The following is a 21,563-nucleotide window of genomic DNA, read 5'->3' as shown; positions in this document are numbered from 1 at the left end:
CGCGGCCCGTGTGGACCGTCAAGGCTGCGTACTTTAAGGCTGCAGACCCTGAATTGGGATACAGCCAACATGTCCTGAAGTTCTCCAGAGGCCTGGTAATGAACTAATCACGTGATTCAGGTGTGTTGACCCAGGGTGAGATCTAAAACTTTGGGAAGCGCATCTGTAACCGGAAGGTCGCCAGTTCGATCCCCGGGCTCTCTGTCCTGGTCGTTGTGTCCTTCACCTGCCACCTACTGGTGTTGGCCAGAGGGGCCGATGGTGCGATATGGCAGCCTCGCTTCTGTCAGTCTGCCCCAGGGCAGCTGTGGCTACAACCGTAGCTTGCCTCCACCAGTGTGTGAATGTGCGAATGAATGAATAGTGGCATTGTAAAGCGCTTTGGGTGCCTTGAAAAGCGCTATATAAATCCAATCCATTATTATTATTATTATTATTAAAACCTGCAGGGACACCGGCCCTTGTGGACGGGGTTTGGGGACCCCTGGTGTAGATGAATCCTTAATGTGACTGTTTCAATTAAAGAAATGTTTTTGTTTGATTTTTCTTTTTTATTCATTTCTTATTTATTACTTGGTTTTAAATATAGCTTTTTATACACTTTACAAGTCTGGCTCCTGTGCTCAGATATGTTCACCGGGTCCGTTCTATTATCTGCTTACATTTTTCTCTTTTCAGTCTGGACATTTTTGTTCCACACCAAGGAGTATGTATGGGAATCATAGATGCTGTCATGAATCGCTGTGCGGCAGGCAGGAGTTGGACCCAAAGTGCAGGACTCACAGACTCAGGGAGGTGAACTCAAAACTCAGCTTTATTTGCTGGCAGGGAAAAAACATACAAACTAATCTAAACTGGGAACTTGGAAAACTCACAGAGAGACACACAGGGAGATCCACACAGCATGAGGGATGATGCAACACTGACTCAGAGAAACACAGGGTTTAAATACACTGGGAAGTAACGAGGGGAATGAGACACAGAAGGAGGGCACAGCTGGGAGAAATCAGGACTGACGAGACAAGCAAAGCAGGACGCATTCACATGAGACACAGACCATCAAAGTAAAACAGGAAGTATCACACAGAGACGCGAACTTGACACAGTGGAGACAGCAACTAAGAAATACAGAGACATAAACCATAAGGCAGAGGTCTAAGAACCAAAATACACAGGGAAATACTCAGCTGGGAACACAAGAGACTAGACTAGAGGGAGTAACAAAAAACCAACCATGAGAACATAATGCACAATGCAGAGTGACAGAAAACAAGAAACTCAAACATGCAAAGACACAATTACACAGAACAGAGGGGGCACAGAGAAACATGAAGGGCAAGGGATCAAAACTAGAAGCCATAGAATAAATCACACACAAGTACAATAATCACAAAGAACTAAAAACACTGGGTCAGGAGACCCAGGACCGTGACAGATGCTTGTCTAAACTCACATCTACACATTCAAAAACAAAACAAAAAAACTCCTACTCAGTCTCTATTACAAACACAATAAATAAAGTGGTTGGCTTAAAAAATATATAAAAATAAAAATTTTTACATAAACAAAAACTAAAATATATTCCACAAATGCATCAAAAGCCAAAAACTGAAAACACAGAACAATGTCTACAGTCTTCCATATGTGAGGGACAGATATGTGGGATAATTACACATACACAAGAGTGGACCAAGTAAAGCGCTATACAAATACAGACCATTTACCATATATAAGAGTGAAATAACGTGACAGTATGAAAATGAAAACGTGCAGAGAAGACCGCTTTTTTCACATCTCTTTGTTTTTGCAGTGATTTATGAAAATAATAAAAGCATTGCGGTAGGTAATTTTCTATTTATACTTCCATGAAACACAAACACATTCGATGGATGTATGAGGACTGTACAGTGAGAACTTATCTAGAACAACTGTTAACAGATAAGATCACATTTTAGGGGTAAAGCTAGCACAGCTGGCTTAGAAAAAGGTAAAAGTTCAATTTTTTATGGTGGCTTCGCTTAATGTGCATTGTGCAATAAAAAAATAATAATATTTAATTTTTTTTAGGCACTTTTAGCTTTTCAGCTGAAGCTTTATCACAACATACTTAATACATACAAGGAATAGAAAAAAAGCCACCAAACCTTTCCCCAAATATGCACACATGAACAGAGGCAATTAGTCCATTAGCCATAAAAACGTAACTTTTTTCTTTTGCAGTCGCACTAAATATAGTAGTCTGCACAGTGGAACACTTGAACACACAGAGACACACACACATATATATGTTTACTGACTACATGCATAATCTGTGTCTTTGTGTTTAAAATTATTCTAAATATGACAAAAAACCAACTCGTTATTGTTCGTGTTAAAACAGATTTTCTGCAGTGCACTTCTTCTGGTAAGACTTTGGGCACTTAAAACCAGCACAGCAGTAAAACATTTTGCATGAGGCGGACAGAAAACAATCTTGATGTGCGACTGCAGAGCAGTTACATGAACAGGCATGCTGCGGCTTGTTTGGTCCCACTCTTCTTCACATTGGAAGCTTATCCACCTTTGGGCGCAGAGGCCTTCACAGACCACCTTTACTTCACCTGGACTGTGTAAGTCCAGATCTGTGTAAGGCAGATCCTCATATCCAGATTTATCCAGATTCTCAGCAGCTCAGAACTTCTAATGGTGTGTTCTATTTGGGCAAGGGCTTTAAATTATGGTGTTTTCAGGTGAATTTATGATGATGGAACTCTCGGGCGTCTGTATGACAAAGAGAAAGAGAAAAGCACTTAGTCAAGTGTGTGCTTGACTGGCGAAACGCATGGCTGATAATTTTTAATGGAGGTTTCTGTGGCAGAGTGACTGTAGTCAGCTCTTATCAGTCCCAAAGATCTGACTGAGTAGTCCATATCTTTGGGTAAGCTTTCAAATGGAGCATCCTGGGCTGTGTATTTGAACTGTGATCTTTTCCCAAAACCTGAGTAGTTTTCTTGCTTAGACCTCCATGTATCAGACAATACAATAGAGATAGAGGTAGTCAGTAAGTGAAAGTACATTTAAAATAAAAAGTCCAAAAGACATGCTTCAAACTAAATGACTGCGTTGAAAGTCTTTTTCACACCGTGATTTCTTTGGACTGTTATAAAAGCGTACATCTTTTATAACTTTATGAAAACAAGTATTTGGTGCACAAGTTTGAATTTATTTTGGACTTTCTCTAATCCGCACTGTGTCAGAATTATACATGCGTGCTCCAATATATAGATCAGCCACCCTCATTAATATTAATGTAAATGTCCTTTAGCCACATCAACCAAGTGCTTTTCATAGCCAAGAACGGTCTTATGGCTGGATATCTGAACCCTCTCCTTGACCAAACTGGTAGAGTCATTCGTGTCAAATTCTGTAGAATTTTAGCTTTAAATATCACACATACTTTACATACTACATACTGACATTTTCAGTGGCCTTTCTTGCCATCAAAATAAACCTGGATCTGTAATTTGGGACATTTAAAAAAATGTCTGCGTGCTTGCTAGTTGAAAATATGTAAAAGAAAGATATTTAAACAGACACTAGTAAAAAATAATAGTAAAAGTCAGCTTGTGATCATCTCTGATCAACAGCCTTATTAAATGCAGAGTAGTTTGGGCCCATTAGCAGGATTCATCATGTCATCACTTAAAGACCAGTTACAATAGAAACAGAGGTGAGAGTCAAGTTACAAAAAAATAAAAAGCCAGTTAAAATGAATGTGAAGTCCAAAAGACACGCATCAAACAAAATATCCGTGTTGTGTCATGTGGCCTAAATCTTTTTTCACGTCGTTGGCAAAGATGTTGTGGAAATTTGGGGACTCCTGCAGAAACCCATATTTGAACAGACTCAATAGAAAGACTTGCAAAAGTCAGCTGGTGATAATTTCTGAATGGTGTATTGCTGAATTTCACAATAATGCAAAATAAAACAGGTAGATTATTTTTCAACATGAAATTGTTAGTCACAAAAAATAAGAAAATGCTACTTTTGTCTAACGTTTTTTTAATCAGCTCCTCACAAAGGAAACTTAACCCAGTGATCTGTGCGTTTCTTCCCAGCTGAGAGAAGTCCAGTATCGAGCACATAAGCAGACACAGTTTTGTTTTGTTTTGTTTTTTTACCTACAGTTGTTGGAAAAATAGATTTTTGTAGTTACAGCTGGACCTCTGCTGACAAAAAAAAAAAAGCACACTTAGTGGGAACAAATATCAAATCAGTCAAGGCTGTGTTTCCATTCGGGTCTTGTCTGGTCTCATCAGTCAAGGAAACCACGTGTTTGAAACATTAAGTCTTTTACAGGCACCGTTATGAAAGTAGTAGTACAGTAAAAATTACCGTTAATAAAATGGGACCCTCTTCAACATCCCTGGGAAATGTGTTTTGCTAAAAAGAGAAGAAAATAATACTGTTAAAGCAAAAACACGCAGACCAGGGTTTAACACAAAGTTGACTCTCTACCAATGTTAAGAAACAGATAAATCACTTCTGTTGTTCTTATTAATGAAATGTAATATCTAAGTAAGACTATCAAATAACTGCAAGTTTAGTTGTATCCTAATCCTCTGTGCTTCAGTTACAGTGAGTTAGCATCCACATTCTACAAAAATACCTGCATCTCTGTCATTCTTACTTCTTCCCTCAAGTTTGGAATCTGAAGCAGAAATGAAACAGAAGCCATGGTCAACCTTCATTTCCGCATCAATGTGACAAATTTGTGCTATTACATAAAAGGTTTAACACTCTGTCATACTCATGTTCTCACAGAAACTGATTCAAATCAAAAATCTACGTGTAAAACTCTCAAGTTCCCTCGCTTGCGTGTGACTTTCAACTTGCAAGTACAAATTCGTTTAAGTCGATTGGTCTTTGGATTGTTAAATTTGTGGTTGCCATGACAATCACAAATCAGATGAGTTTGGCTTACTCAGCTTTACTGAGCTTCAGGTCCTGGAAGGGTGATACAGTTTGAAGCTGGAGGATCTCTATATTAATATCCCATGAGGCTCATACAAGCTAGGTCCCTTAACTTTCGGTAGCTGTTGGAAAGATAAAGTTGTGCTATACCAGTCAGAAATACCATTATTACTTTAGTATTACGTTAACACAAAGTCAGGGCTCACCCGGGACCTTTGCTGTGAGTCACACGGTGCAGCATAAAGGCCCTTTTACAACAGATACGGCATGCGCTGCACTCATCGCTAACTAAGAGTGAAGGATCCAACATTTGTTGCGCTGGCCGCTGTCGTTTTTTTGCAGCAGCTCTTCGTGTACTAGATGCGCCTGCTCCTTGTCGTTTCAAAACATGTACCTCTCTTACTTTATATCCTCTACAAGAATTTGTGTTGTATTATGTTGAAATGTTCAATAAAACACGTATCGCTCATTCATAATGAAGAAAGCTTTGTAACTGTCCCGACTAGTGAGGAGTCTGTTGTTTCCACAGCACTGCTCTCCCCCTGAAGTGAGCAGTTGAAAAGGCTCTGGGCCTGTATAAACACATAAACCTGTGACTCAAAAAATTTACCGAACTCAGACACGCACAAAATGTTTTCATTCGTGGTGATGAAGGAAAACACTGGCACATGAAAGGGCATTTACCCTTCAAGGGCCTGAGGCTAAGTAAAGCCCACCCATCTGTTATCTGATTGGATTGTTAAATTTGTTACATGACATTGACCGATCTGCTGAAAGGAACCGGGTCAAACTTCATAACTGCAAGTTGAAAGTCACACACAGCCTTGAGAGCAGAGTTTTACACATAGTTTTTTGCTTTGTATCTGTAGCCAGACCTCAACAAAAATATTTGTAACTTGTGTAAATAGTTTTTACAAACTCATAAATTCTCATCTATCACAAACATAAAATTTTCAGATATTTTGGTTTACAAAGTACTCAGTCCACAACTACACATTGTGATTTACAAGTACAAAATATTTATGACCACAATGTGAGCCCATATATGTCTGGGTACATGCTGCTACGCCATTCTTTAAGCCACATGTATCACACACACGGCCCAGGGCCCAGAATCAGTCTGGCAAAGACTCTAACCGGAGTCTTCAATCATTTTGTTTTTCAGTGGGGTTTTTTTGTTTTTTGTTTTTTTAAACAGGAAATGTTGGTAAATTTATGGAATTACCCTCTTTTATCTGGAATTTTACACATTTATTTATTTTTATCAGCATTTGCTGTCCTGCTTTATTGTATTAAATTAAATGTGTAGTTGAACATCCTTACATCCCTGCATTAAGCAACATTCACATCTGAGCAGCCACTCACCTGCTGAATCTGGTTACGCATGTACAGATAAATTGCCATGGGGACAATGATGTTCGTCATGATAAGAACTCCTATTAAAATCTTTTGGATGTCACTTCCTGTTTGAGAAGAAGTTGAACATGTATTAATTTTCAAAGTAACACTCCCTTGATAACACATATTTATGCATGAATAAAGTTTTTAAAGTGCATGAACTATTAATTTTTGTCTTGTTTTCTATAGTGTGGCCAATCTGTAAGATTCACACATTTAATAAATATCGTACATGCTATATGGTTGTTTTAAAACAATTATGTTGAATTCTGTATTTGTTTTATCAGTTTTTGGAACCTGAAAAAGAAAATGAGGACTTGGGCTCTTTTGGAATGTCGGTACTACAACAAACTTGTCAATATACATTTTACTGAAGCAAAGAATAAATAAATAAACAAAAAACACAAGCTTACCCGTTTCTTTTTCTGAACCTATGAAAAAACAGGAAAGACTGCATGAGAACATCTGCAAACTAAACGTGTGTCGAGAGTATTGCGGTTTGTTTCTTTCAGTACATAGCTTGTTATAGAATGTTAATTATAATGCCAGTGCAATCTTGTTAATATATATAATTGTATCAACCCAAATAAACACTAAAATATTAATAAACAATAAAAATGAACTAAAACTATACAAGTGGACTTGGAGAAGGCATTCGACCGTGTCCCTCGGGGTGTCCTGTGGGAGGTGTTGCGGGAGTATGGGGTGTCTGGCCCATTGCTACGGGCCATTCGATCCCTATACAACCGTTGCAAGAGCTTGGTTCGCATTGCTGGCAATAAGTCGGACTCGTTCCTGGTGGGTGATGGGCTCCGCCAGGGCTGCCCTTTGTCTCCGGTTCTGTTCATAATTTTTATGGACAGGATTTCTAGGCGCAGCCAAGTGGCGGAGGGCTTTCGCTTTGGTGGCCTCAGAATCTCATCTCTGATTTTTGCAGATGATGTGGTTCTGTTGGCTTCATCGGGTGAGGGCCTCCAGCTCGCATTGGAGCGGTTCGCAGCCGAGTGTGAAGCAGCGGGAATGAGGATCAGCACCTCCAAATCTGAGGCCATGGTTCTCAGCCGGAAAAGGGTGGAGTACCCACTCCGGGTCGGGGATGAGTTCCTGCCCCAAGTGGAGGAGTTCAAGTATCTCGGGGTCTTGTTCGCGAGTGATGGGAGAAGGGAGCCGGAGATCGACAGACGGATTGGGGCTGCAGCTGCAGTAATGCGGACGCTGCACCGGTCCGTCGTGGTGAAGAGGGAGCTGAGTGTAAAAGCGAAGCTCTCAATTTACCGGTCGATCTACGTCCCTACCCTCACCTATGGCCACGAGCTGTGGGTAGTGACCGAAAGAACGAGATCGCGGATACAAGCGGCAGAAATGAGCTTCCTCCGAAGGGTGGCTGGCCTCTCCCTCAGAGATAGGGTGAGAAATTTGGCCATCCGGGAGGGGCTCAGAGTAGAGCAGCTACTGCTCCACATCGAAAGGAGCCAGCTGAGGTGGTTCGGGCATCTGACAAGGATGCCCCCTGGGCGCCTCCTGGGTGAGGTGTTCCAGGCATGTCCCACCGGGAGGAGGCCCCGGGGCAGACCCAGGACACGCTGGAGAGATTATATCTCTCGGCTGGCCTGGGAACGCCTTGGTGTTCCCCCGGATAAGCTGGAGGAGGTGGCTGGGGAGAGGGAGGTCTGGGCCTCTTTGCTTAGGCTGCTGCCCCCGCGACCCGGCCCCGGACAAAGCGGATGAAGATGGATGGATGGATAAAACTATACAAGTACAACTGCAAATTAAAGTAACTCTTAATTTCAGTATCAAAAGTATATTCAAAAAACTTACAAATTCCTCCCTGTGAACCTATGGGAGAAAGGAAAGACTATGAGTACAATCGCAAGGAACAGTTTTTAAATCAGAGTACAGCATCAAGTTAGTTAAACTGATCTGTTCAGCTGTAAGTACCAGAGGGGGGATGTGGATCAGTTTCATCTGCTTTAGTGTTAAAGAAATTGACGACTGGTGCACTACAAGGGCAGCAATGAGAGATAATGGTTTCACATGTGGGGGACACTTTTCCCTTCTCATCTTTTCTTACTGTTTGTTCACTAGTTTTGCATTTGGCTGCTGGTAGCATGAGGCGATATGGATACAGAGGTTGCACAGGCAGTTCATCTCATCCAGGATACGTGTTATTGTCAGAAGGTTTGCTGTGTCCCAGCACAATCTCAAGAGCATGGAGGAGAATCCGGGAGATAGGTTTTTACTCTAGAAGAGCTGGACAGGGACAGAGAAGATCCTTAACTCATCAGCAGGGCAGGTATCGGCTTCTTTGTGCCAGGAAGAACAAGATGAGCACTGCCAGAGCTACAAAATGACCTCCAGCAGGTCACTGGTGTGAATGTCTCTGACCACAAAATCAGGAACAGACTTCATGAGGGTGGCTTGAAGTTCTCTAGTGGGCGCTGTGCTCACTGGCCGACACTCCGGAGACTAATCATCATATCCTCCTATAAGATCTCACATCATTAGATGTTTCCAGGTCCAAACTTCTCTTCAGCTGCCAAACTCAAACAAATACTGCGGGCTTCACTGAGAGTTAAAATCTGTCTAAATTATTTCATCTTCAATATAATGATCAGTGTGGCTGCTCTACTAGATGAAACAATAAAGCTTAACATCCAGGCATCCCTTAAAAACAGGATTTATGAAATTTATGAAATATGAAATTTAACAGAGTTAGAAGTTAGCAGGGAGTTAGGGTTAGGGTAGATGGTTAGTTTCCATCTAAAGATGATACACCAGGTTCTTACTGAGGGATTTTTGAAAAATTAAAATGTACAGCTCTGCTGTCGCTTCAGACATATATAAAGACAGTAAAATAAACAGCAGTAAAGTTTGTAGGGTTACTGAAGTTAGCTCTGTAGCCAGCCACCGTTATATGCCAGCAAGCCTATGGATAGCATAATATAAACACATTATCACAGTAATGCTGGAGGATGAACAATCCCCCCCCCCCAATAAAAGTGAAAAAAACAATACAAAACATCGGGTCCCTGATCCCAATCACATAACAGAAAAAGGATGAAAGACGACCAAACTTCAGCCAGGAGAATACCTGATATAATCTATCCACAATACGAGGTTAGTCATTAATATACTGCTGCATGGTTTTGGATATAATATAATTCCTGATCCTCAGCTGCCGTTAAGGTTTCAAAAACGGAGCTTTAAAACATGCTGCAGATGAATAGTTGTAATAAAACCTCAGAGGCCAACAGTGATTACTGACTATTTTTCAAGGCCTGTTAAAAAGAAAATAGTCTTGTTGAACACTGTGTAGTTTGCACCCAGAACCTGGACCAGGACTTGAACACAAAAGCGAATCTAAGTCCCTACCCTCACCTACAGTCATGAGCTTTGGATTGTGACTGGAAGATCGAGACTCCGAATACAAGCAGTGGTAATGAGCTTGCTCCAAAGGTGGCTGGCCTATCAGATTAGACTCTCTACTCGTGCATGTGGAGAGTTTTTCAGAATCATTGTTAAACTTAAGTTATTTATTTGAACTAAAACTATTACAATATATTTTCCATGACACATCAAATAAAGTTCTATTAACGTAACTTACGTGAATTCACCAGGAATGATGCTGCTGTTGTACTTGTTGTTGACGATGTCGTTGATGGTGCTGTTGTTTTTGTTGTTGATGCTGTGCTTGGGTTTTTTGTTGTTACTTCAATGGTTGGTGTTGCTTCGATGGCTGGTGCTGTTGATGATGTTGCGTCGATGGCTGGTCCTGTTGGTGGTGTTGCTTTAGTGGTTGGTGTTGTTGGCAGTGGTGTTGATGGTGTTGCTTCAATGGTTGGTGCTGTTGATGGTGTTGCTTCAATGGCTGGTGCTGTTGATGGTGTTGCTTCAATGGTTGGTGCTGTTGATGGTGTTGCTTCAATGGCTGGTGCTGTTGATGGTGTTGCTTCAATGGCTGGTGCTGTTGATGGTGTTGCTTTAGTGGTTGGTGTTGTTGGTAGTGCTGTTGATGGTGTTGCTTCAATGGCTGGTGCTGTTGATGGTGTTGCTTCAATGGCTGGTGCTGTTGATGGTGTTGCTTTAGTGGTTGGTGTTGTTGGCAGTGGTGTTGATGGTGTTGCTTCAATGGTTGGTGCTGTTGATGGTGTTGCTTCAATGGCTGGTGCTGTTGATGGTGTTGCTTCAATGGCTGGTGCTGTTGATGGTGTTGCTTCAATGGTTGGTGCTGTTGATGGTGTTGCTTCAGTGGCTGGTGCTGTTGATGGTGTTGCTTCAATGGTTGGTGTTGTCGGTGAAGGTTTTGGTGGTGCTGTTGGTGGAGGTGGATTGAGTAAACACAAGAGTTTGTAGCTATTTTTTTTCATGTGTTAATTATGTTAGCGGTCATAAAATTACATTTTTGGGGAAATTCTAGACTGTTTCCAAATTAATTATTTAAAATTCAATATCACTACTTATATTTAGTTTGAATAGAAGGGTAATTTAAAAGGCTGGTGTAAGTACTACAGAAACTGCTGATCTCCTGGGATTTGCATCTATACAGTGGGGCAAAAAAGTATTTAGTCAGCCACCGATTGTGCAAGTTCCCCCACTTAAAATGATGACAGAGGTCAGTAATTTGCACCAGAGGTACACTTCAACTGTGAGAGACAGAATGTGAAAAAAAATCCATGAATCCACATGGTAGGATTTGTAAAGAATTTATTCGTAAATCAGGGTGGAAAATAAGTATTTGGTCACCTCAAACAAGGAAAATCTCTGGCTCTCACAGACCTGTAACGTCTTCTGTAAGAAGCTTTTCTGTCCCCCACTCGTTACCTGTATGAATGGCACCTGTTTGAACTCATCATCTGTATAAAAGACACCTGTCCACAGCCTCAAACAGTCAGACTCCAAACTCCGCCATGGCCAAGACCAAAGAGCTTTCGAAGGACACCAGGAAAAGTATTGTAGACCTGCACCAGACTGGGAAGAGTGAATCTACAATAGGCAAGCAGCTTGGTGTGAAAAAATCAACTGTGGGAGCAATCATCAGAAAATGGAAGACATACAAGACCACTGATAATCTCCCTCGATCTGGGGCTCCACGCAAGATCTCATCCCGTGGGGTCAAAATGATCATGAGAACGGTGAGCAAAGATCCCAGAACCACACGGGGGGACCTGGTGAATGACGTGCAGAGAGCTGGGACCAAAGTAACAAAGGTCACCATCAGTAACACACTACAACGGCAGGGAATCAAATCCCGCAGTGCCAGACGTGTTCCGCTGCTGAAGCCAGTGCATGTCCAGGCCCGTCTGAAGTTTGCCAGAGAGCACATGGATGATACAGCAGAGGATTGGGAGAATGTCATGTGGTCAGATGAAACCAAAGTAGAACTTTTTGGTATAAACTCAACTCGTCGTGTTTGGAGGAAGAAGAATACTGAGTTGCATCCCAAGAACACCATACCTACTGTGAAGCATGGGGGTGGAAACATCATGCTATGGGGCTGTTTTTCTGCCAAGGGGACAGGACGACTGATCCGTGTTAAGGACAGAATGAATGGGGCCATGTATCGTGAGAGTTTGAGCCAAAACCTCCTTCCATCAGTGAGAACTTTGAAGATGAAACGAGGCTGGGTCTTCCAACATGACAATGATCCAAAACACACCGCCCGGGCAACAAAGGAGTGGCTCCGTAAGAAGCATTTGAAAGTCCTGGAGTGGCCTAGCCAGTCTCCAGACCTCAACCCCATAGAAAATCTGTGGCGGGAGTTGAAAGTCCGTGTTGCTCGGCGACAGCCCCAAAACATCACTGCTCTCGAGAAGATCTGCATGGAGGAATGGGCCAAAATACCAGCTACTGTGTGTGCAAACCTGGTAAGGACCTATAGTAAACGTTTGACCTCTGTTATTGCCAACAAAGGTTATGTTACAAAGTATTGAGTTGTATTTTTGTTATTGACCAAATACTTATTTTCCACCCTGATTTACCAATAAATTCTTTACAAATCCTACCATGTGGATTCATGGATTTTTCTTTCACATTCTGTCTCTCACAGTTGAAGTGTACCTCTGGTGCAAATTACTGACCTCTGTCATTATTTTAGGTGGGGGAACTTGCACAATCGGTGGCTGACTAAATACTTTTTTGCCCCACTGTAACTGTCTGTAGGGATCACAGAGAGGACCCTTCTGTGAAGGGTTGCACACTGACCAGTACATTTAAAACATGACACTGTTTTACAAATGACTGTTGTCCACTCGAAGAGACCAGATCCTTAAAAAACTAGAACTTTCTGTTACAAAATGCTTATTTAGCTATTTGACAACAGTTTGGTGTTCTCTAGCACAAAACAAAGAAAAACTTACTAACAAAACTTGAATTGTCATTGAAATGTTAATCTGAACAGATAATACTTAGTAAATATGATCAAATATGTATTTTGTCCATGTGTGAAACTCAAAGCTTCTGTAAAGTCAAAATATTTTTTACGAAAAAAAAAAAACCCTTGGAGGTTTCTTTAAACATTTTTCTTGAATGGATGGAGTCTGACTGCGTTTAATCTCATTTTTGGGCAAAGAATAGAAAGACAACAGCAGCTGTCAAGCACTGAAAAAAAGGTGAAATATTCGTCTTTTGCAATAAAATGTCAGTGTCTGGTCTGCGCTTCCACAGGCCCCACTGGTTTTGAAACTTATTCCCGTTAACGAAGTAAGGAAGCAAGACGAACAGTTCAACCGGTTTTTCACATGCTAGTAAGGGAAGGATCTCAGAGCAGCCCTTCTGCCCTCAGTCTCAGACCACTTCAAAGAACCATCACCCCATAGCAGCCTTTTATTCTGTTACACACAGTTTACACAAACACCCATTGTAAATCCCCCCATGGTCACAAAAGGTTAAAAAAACTGTGTGTGTGTGGGGGGGGGAGTCAGAAACAAGAGAATGCCTTTAATCATATAGTTCGAACTAAGACTTACAAATTTAAGTCTTACAAATTTAAGTGACACAATGACATTATTTAACAATTTTAACCTGACAGTCAGTAGCACTGTACGTGTATGTGTGTCCTCTTTTAGATGTGTTTTAGTTTTTCTGCTTTTAATGACTAATCTTGGTCGAATTTAACGTTTATGGCCATATGAGGGTCATTTGGGCGTTTTTTGTTTTTGTAAAGTAAATTGTCCTGACTTCTTTGAGAAAACATCTCTCTGTATATCTGTATATCTTCTGTCCTGTACCTTTAAAGTGATATTTACTTGAAAAGCTGCACTAAGAGCAGCAGTCTGTCCACAACGTGGAAGTCAGAGAGAATGCATGAAGTAGCAAAAAAATGTTGAGTGAAAGCCTGATTCAAGAAAGTGGGGAAATAAATAAGATGTAAAAGTTATTACACAAAAAGAGCTGAAGTATATTTTAAGATGGGAAACAGCAGTAGTGCGGCAGTCGGCGTGATTTATAAGATCTAACATCAGCTAGAAGCAAAACACAAACATGTACTGTTTCAGCATTAATATCCAGTCCAAGCCAACTTTATTTCTGGAGCACTTTAAAATCATCTTTGACCAAAGTGCTTTCCAGTAAAAAACAATGAGAAAAGTAAAACTGTGACAAAACTATAAATAAAATGTGTTTCCTACCTGGGGTGGCAGAATCTTCCCCACAGACTTTTTCTAAACAAAAAAAGAAAAAAAGAAAGAAAAATACAAGCAACAAGTTGTGAATTTTAAAATCAGCACACCGAAACAAAACAAGAGGAAATGTGGATGTAGGTCTCAGTACCTGTACACACATCCACACTGACAGACACAATAGCAGCATGGATACACATCACACACACACACACACAAAGTCTTGATGTTTTGAATGTCTCTGTTCATGGTGTGTGTGTGTGTGTGTGTGTGTGTGTGTGTGTACTTACTGTACACTTCACAGACTTCAGGTGGTTTTGTTTTATCTTTGGTGAAAAGAAGAAAAATGTTAGCGGTAAGAACCAGAAGTTCATTTTAGGTTTATTGTAGGAGATCCACATTTTACGGTTTGAGGAAGACCTGCTCCTTTTCTTTCTCTGAATTTCTAAAACGTCTAAGCTCGTTACAACAGTTGGTGTCACAGTGTTGCTTCTCACAAAGACATTCAAGCAGCAAGTCTTTAAACTAACCACAGCTGAATGTTAGACAAGTATCAAAATTAGGCGATACCTCGTAGACCCTTGGCTATATTTGTCAAGCACATGAAGTGGTAGAAAGGGACACTGATGTTCTCATCCGTCTCGTTACATGGCGGTTTATAGTCCTGCAGGACAAACAACATGTTTATCAGATATAATCCTTGTTTAACCTGAGCAGGAAAAAACAAACAAAACTTGAAGAAGAAGAGATTTTTTTCCTTGCCATGTTATTCTCGTCCTTAAAACAGTCCCGTAGAAAGCAGGTATTTTCTGTTTTGCTGTTATCACAGTCTTCAGCTTCCGTTAAACTACATACAATGATGTCCTGCAATGAAAGAAGGGCACATTTATCATTAACCAAATATAAGTCACTCCAACATAAACTTAAATACATTTGGACATTTTCTAGTTTTTAAACAATGTTTCACAAAGTTACCTCAGACTTGTTCATTATTTTGACAGGAATATTCTCTGGCAGCTCACTTGATGCGTTTGCCTTCCAAGTACAGAGAGATGGTAAAGAAGCAAAAGACATCATTAGTTATATATTTGTTTATTATTAGTGAGTGATCATCACAACTAAAACTGCAACATGTCCAAAGAGAGTTAAATATACAAACACACAAATCTGCTGGGGTTAGAGGCTCCCAGAGGGCTGCAGGTTGTCAAAAGCCTGATCCCAAAACCCAAATCTGATTTATATCATCCTCATATTACCTTTTATCTTAGCAGCCTTGTCATCCAGCATTAGAGATCAGCCTATTAAGAAATTATAATAATTAGGGAAAAGAACATGTTTTTTTCTTACCAATCCTTTTTTTGTGAAGTGGTCCATACAACCTGCTTTTGATGGCTCGATCGGGATTACCTGGTAGACAAAAGGTTGTTTAATTAGACGGACAGAATTACCACCATATAATGAACATAACTTGTATAACACTATATAAACTAAACTAATGCAGATGTAAATTTAAGGAGGACAGGCTACCAAAAAAATTACTAATGAGTACTTTAGGTCTCATAGCTTTTTAATAAAACCAGAAGTTACAGTAATCAACAAAACATTAAAACTAAAAACATTCGCGCGCCTCTTGAAACTATTAAGTTCGGATCACCAAGAGCACATTTTACAGCACTTATATAAAAGCAAATAGAGTAAAACTGCAAAGAGAACACTCACACTTAAAAGCAACAGGCAGAGAAAACAGCCGTGTGACGTCATGATGCCCTCTGTGATCTTTGCAAACTACAGTGAAACAAAAAAAAGCAGGAGAAAGGTATATTATGGACACAGACACACAGAAGATTTAAACAGATTTAAATAATAAACAATAATAAAACAGAACCGATAAAACTTGTTTCCGTGGCCAGTGCTTTGCAAAAGCAAAGTGTTCACATTTTAAACATCATCTTGATGACATGTTAAGGCTTCAGGGTTAGATCAGTGTTGTAACGACTTCCATTTAGAAAGTCGTTGAGAGAAGAAGTAGGATTTGATGTGCCATACGAAGTCCATTATGAAAACTAGTTGTCTTTGAGGATGCTGATTTCATGAAAGTAAAATGTCAGCAGTTAATAGACAAAAGCTCAGATGACACAATCAACAGGCAGGTCAACAATATCTGAGGCCTTCTCCCTCTCCCACCATCCCATCGCAGGGAGGATCTCCGCTGGTCTTGGACATGATAAATATTGTTTATTAAAAGAAGCTAAAGCTTAGGGCTTTGACCAAGTAGCTATAACACTGATATGATCTCTAAATATGTCCCATGATGTTATCAACACAGCTTTTCTCCAAACTGCGTTCTCTTTTTGTGAACAGCAAGTGACTCTGAGTGCTCTGCAAGAGCATCTTTTAAGTATACACTGTGAAAGCTATGCACTGCAGGCATTTCTTGTTTTAGCACAGACAGCTGACTGTCACACTCTGAGAATGGCTTAAAGGTAAGTGTAGTCAGCTCCACAAATCATGAAAAATAGCATTTACATAAATGTACATGAAGGGCAGAGAAACAATCAGTTCATGTGTATCATTTCACGTTGTATTGGGCTGTAGTATAGGCTGAAACCTGCGGTTAACATCCAAAACTAAATCATATAATCATTTAATCATATAAGCATAAAACACATGTTCAATCTGAATTTATCCAAGAACGAGTGATCAGGAAGGCTGGACAGATGTGAGTATGGATGGTGTACCAGGAAGAGGGGATAAGGCAAAAGAAGGAGTCCAAGTTGAACCGAGGCAAGCAGAAGAAGAAGAAACAGGCGTACAATCCTGAGCCAAAGAGACGATACAGCCAGGACGAGAGAGGGGAGGAGACACTTCCCTGAGATTATTCCCAGTGGTACCCATATTAAAATGTCAGAAGTTCAATAAAAGTTGGAAAAGAAAATGCTGTGTCATGTAAAAATGATAATAATCTTTTGAATGAGTATTGAGCAATGTCGCTTTAAAAATGCAATGAACTAACTTGTGCTTATCAGATTTAATTTAGCAAAGAGGATTTTTTTCCAGTGCACTGTTGAACTTCATGCAATTTTTTTTGTATGTGCATTTAGACAAATTCAGCACAGCTGCATGAGCGGCGTTCACACAGAATGAATATTACCTGAGTAAAGACTTTTTTTGTGTTTTCTTCTTTGATGCCTTCAAAGTTATTTTGACTTGATTTGTGGGATAGACTCCTGAAAACCAGCCAATTCATTTATGTCCTCTGTAATGGGTGTTTGTTTTTGGTCTACATCTTTTGACTTATCTGTGCTACACTAAGTCCTGATGTAATAAGGGGCGTAAGGGGCGATCGTGGCTCAAGAGTTGGGAGTTCGCCTTGTAATCGGAAGGTTGCCGGTTCGAGCCCCGGCTTGGACAGTCTCGGTCATTGTGTCCTTGGGCAAGACACTTCACCCGTTGCCTACTGGTGGTGGTCAGAGGGCCCGGTGGCGCCAGTGTCCGGCAGCCTCGCCTCTGTCAGTGCGCCCCAGGGTGGCTGTGGCTACAATGTAGCTGCCATCACCAGTGTGTGAATGTGTGCGTGAATGGGTGGATGACAGGTTGTGTAAAGCGCTTTGGGGTCCTTAGGGACTAGAAAAGCGCTATACAAATACAGGCCATTTACCATTTAATTGTCACGGTTCTGGGCCTGTTGGACCCAGTATTTTGAGTTTATTATGTTTTGGTTTAATTTTGCATCATGGATTGTTTTCTTGTTCAGTACCACATAAATATAGTACACGCCCAGGAAAATGTAGCCACATGTGCAAAAATATCTGAGACTGCAGAGGTGAAGCAGGAAATAAACGTGAGAGACTTTATCTCCAACTCCAGAAGTGGATCAATGAATTCACCATGCACTTGGACAGTAGGCTGTGAGTATGCAGTGTCCTCAAAGCATATTCCACATGTCTTTTGCAATTTTCCAGCAGGCCCATGATTTAAAACTAACTACATAAACTGATAAGTGACCTCTTTGTTTTTAAAGTGACATGAAGGAACTTCTAAAAGTCTGGCCAACTTAATATTCACTCAGCGTCCTCATCAGTCCCACTGCTTACCATGACTACTGAAGAAGCACCTTTTGGTAATATGTGTTTTTAAGTTTTTCATTATATGTTATTAACTTATAGTTGAAGTATATCTGTACACAAAGGCTAAAATTTACAGAAAATATAGACGATATAAAGGGTTGCACAACAGTTAAGGTAAACAAACACAATATATAAATATTAACACAATCTCAGAAATGTTAGTCTTGACCTCTTCAGAAAATATAGTTTTCACTCGGTCATATAAAGAATCAGTCAGTTTAAAGGTCAGTAAATCTGAGCAGAGACTAATACAATACATGAGTTTCCTGGGGGTGTCAAGACACAGAAAATTATCATTGTTTTGATGATCTGCCGACAGATATTGTGCAGAAGTGAAAACAGTGGCGTCTCATGGCACTAGAGATGGACTGATCCGATATTAGCTATTGGTATCTGTCCGATACTGACCTAAATTACTGGATCAGATATCACAGAGAAATAAAAAATGTAAACTGATCCATTAAATTTCACAAAAGCACCTCACAAAACCTCACAAAACAAAAAGCTCATGACCATAGCACGTCAGAGCAGGATGCCTTGTGGTGTAATCTATATTGGTGAATATCATGCGCCACTAGGGGGCAGTACTTACCCTTCTAGACAGGAGGTGATGCTATGTCATGAACATAGAGTGAGCTGGAATAAAGATGGTGGGATTCCACGTTATCGCCTAAATGAGGAGTTTTATTAAAAGAGCCCAACGCAACATGGTGTCAGAAGTGCACTCGCTCTAAGCGGCGAAGAGAGACAGTGGAAAAAAATAACCGTCAGCTTGGCGAACGGCTAGTGACGAAAATGACGGAGCAAGCAGCAGCATTACCGGCGACTCCTGGCCCGGTTACGGCAGCTCCACCAGCAGCTACTTTCACCATCAAGTCACCGGAACCGTTCGACTTCGCAAAGCCCCAAGAATGGGAGAAGTGGATCAGACGTTTCGAGCGTTTCAGAATGGCAAGTAATCTGAATGGTTCAACTGATGCTAACCAAGTGAACACATTAGTATACTGCATGGGAGACGAGGCTGACGACGTGCTAAGGGGACTAGACCTAACAGACGGGCAGCGCCAGCAGTACGATGCGGTCAGAAACGCATTTGACAGACATTTTGTCCCCAGAAAGAATGTGATTTATGAAAGAGCAAAGTTTAATAAGCGAGTACAACAGCCAGCGGAAACAGTTGACTCCTTCATAACAGCTCTATATGCTCTCGCTGAAAACTGTGAATATGGTGAACTCCACGATGAACTTTTGAGGGATAGGCTCGTTGTGGGTCTTAAAGATTCATCACTGTCGGAGAGAATGCAGCTCAACAAAGATTTGACGCTAACCAAAGCTATCACAATGGCGAGACAATCTGAGGAAATAAAAAGACAGCAAACTGACCTCAGAGGCGAAAGCAGCACAGGCAAAACAGCCATGGACGCCGTGCATGTCAGAAAGTCACAGCCCAATAAATTCAGAAGCAGAGAGCAAAAGCAGTTCAAGCCACGAAAACCACAAATAACAAAACAAGAAAATAAAACGTGTTTTAAATGTGGAAAAACACAGATGCACCCAGCAGCACAGTGCCCAGCTAAAAATGCAGAATGCCACAACTGCGGGAAACGTGGACACTACGGGAGAGTTTGTAGGTCTACAGCTGTGCATGAGGTGGCAGACTGTGCAGATGGACTCTTCCTAGGTGAACTGGATTCAGGAGAAGACCCGTGGCTTGCTAACATCTGCGTGAGAGGCAAAAGCATGACCTTCAAATTAGACTCGGGGGCAGATGTCACAGCTATCTCAGAAGAGACATTCAAAGACATTAAGCAGCCAAATGAGCATCTGCAAAAAGCTGAAAAGCCACTGTATGGACCAGGAGGTGCAGCACTGACCGTGCTCGGGTCCACAAAGGAGGACATTTCCTACAGTGACAGGAGCACTGCAGAGACAATCTATGTAGTCAGAAATCTGCGTGTAGCTCTCTTAAGCAGGACAGCTTCTGTGAGACTGAAACTAATTGCCCGAATGGACAATGTTGACCTTGAGACAGTGAAGAAAGCGTACCCGAAGCTATGGGATGGGCTCGGGCTTGTTCAAAAACCGTACACGATTAAGCTGAAGCCCGACGCTAAACCTTATTCACTGAAAGTGCCCAGGCGTGTTCCGCTCCCACTACTGGGCAAAGTCAAAGCAGAGCTACAGAGGATGGAACAGTTGGGGGTGATCAGTCGTGTGGAGGAGCCCACAGACTGGTGTTGCGGCATGGTCGTAGCCCCTAAAAAGGACAAAGAGACAGTCCACATCTGCGTGGACATGACACCTTTAAATGGGTCGGTGTGTCGTGAAAGATATATTCTTCCCTCTGTCGACCAAACACTAGGCATGCTCACAGGGGCGCAGTATTTCTCCAAGCTCGATGCTAACATGGGCTTTTGGCAAATACCGCTGTCCAAAGAATCTGCTCTCCTCACCACGTTTATTACGCCATTTGGGAGGTACCATTTCAACCGTCTGCCATTTGGTATTTCCAGTGCACCAGAGCATTTCCAAAACATGATGGTGACAGAAGTGACAGCCGGCCTCGCGGGAGTCGTATGCCACATGGACGACATCCTGGTCTGGGGATCTACGAGAGAGGAGCACGACATGAGACTCCACGCTGTCCTCGACCGTGCAGAGAAGGCAGGCGTCACCCTGAACATGTCAAAATGTGAGTTTGGCAAAAGAGCAGTGAAATTCTTAGGATTCATTGTGTCATCTGAAGGCATGAGCCCCGACCCTGACAAAACTAGCGTGGTGCAGAAGATGAAAGAGCCAAGCACTGTGAGTGAGCTTAGGAGCTTCTTAGGAATGGTGAACCAGCTGGGGAAATTCATCCCAAACCTTTCTGAAAAAGACAAACCACTGAGAGACTTGCTTTCAACTAAAAACATGTGGTACTGGGGGCATGAGCAACAAAACGCCTTTAACAGTTTAAAACAAGAACTGTCATCTGCACCAGTGCTACAGCTCTACAACCCAAACAAACCCCAGAAGATCTCAGCAGATGCTTCTTCATACGGGTTGGGGGCAGTCTTACTACAGAAAGACAATGACGTGTGGTCACCTGTCGCGTATGCCTCGCGATCATTGACAGCCACAGAGCAGCGCTATGCTCAGCTGGAAAAAGAAGCGCTAGCGCTCACCTGGGCCTGTGAAAGATTCAGTGACTTTATTCTAGGGCTACACTTTGAGCTTGAGACAGACCATAAGCCACTAAGATAAGATAAGATAAGATAACTCTTTATTGTCATTGCACAGTCATACATAGTACAGTAGTACAATGAAATTGGAAAAACTGTCCTACGTCGGCACTACATATAACACAACACGACACGATATGACACATCACAACGTAACAAACAACACAACACAGTATATTAACTTAGTATAAAAAAGAAGAATAAGTGTATGTGTATTGCACACTGTTATTATTGCACATTAATTA

The 21,563-nt window shown here is 41.4% G+C and overlaps 1 protein-coding gene across 1 annotated transcript in view; it reads right to left on the bottom strand.

Annotated features, from left to right (window-relative positions):
* Positions 1-796: 796 nt before the first annotated feature.
* The window catches only part of LOC147331768 (uncharacterized), a 31,812-nt gene continuing 11,045 nt past the window's right edge, over positions 797-21,563 (bottom strand). The window contains exons 2-14 of the mRNA XM_086287985.1: positions 15,687-15,752; positions 15,315-15,374; positions 14,943-15,002; positions 14,730-14,831; positions 14,538-14,631; positions 14,258-14,293; positions 13,977-14,009; positions 9,956-10,663; positions 6,765-6,782; positions 6,319-6,416; positions 4,649-4,690; positions 4,375-4,422; positions 797-2,760 (exon numbers count right to left, since the gene is read on the bottom strand). Of these exons, the coding sequence (XP_086144111.1) occupies positions 2,710-2,760; positions 4,375-4,422; positions 4,649-4,690; positions 6,319-6,416; positions 6,765-6,782; positions 9,956-10,663; positions 13,977-14,009; positions 14,258-14,293; positions 14,538-14,631; positions 14,730-14,831; positions 14,943-15,002; positions 15,315-15,374; positions 15,687-15,728 (1,392 nt within the window). The 5' untranslated portion in view covers positions 15,729-15,752 and the 3' untranslated portion in view covers positions 797-2,709. The remainder of the gene's footprint in view (positions 2,761-4,374; positions 4,423-4,648; positions 4,691-6,318; positions 6,417-6,764; positions 6,783-9,955; positions 10,664-13,976; positions 14,010-14,257; positions 14,294-14,537; positions 14,632-14,729; positions 14,832-14,942; positions 15,003-15,314; positions 15,375-15,686; positions 15,753-21,563) is intronic.

The sequence above is a fragment of the Aulonocara sp. 'chitande type north' Nkhata Bay genome, linkage group LG4, assembly GCF_057382095.1.
Source record: "Aulonocara sp. 'chitande type north' Nkhata Bay isolate Kocher_YH1m ecotype deep benthic linkage group LG4, A_spYH_male_GT1.1, whole genome shotgun sequence".
Taxonomy (NCBI): Eukaryota; Metazoa; Chordata; class Actinopteri; order Cichliformes; family Cichlidae; genus Aulonocara; species Aulonocara sp. 'chitande type north' Nkhata Bay.
The sequence above is the reverse complement of the archived record's forward strand: the minus strand, read 5'-3'. Positions and strand labels throughout refer to the sequence as shown.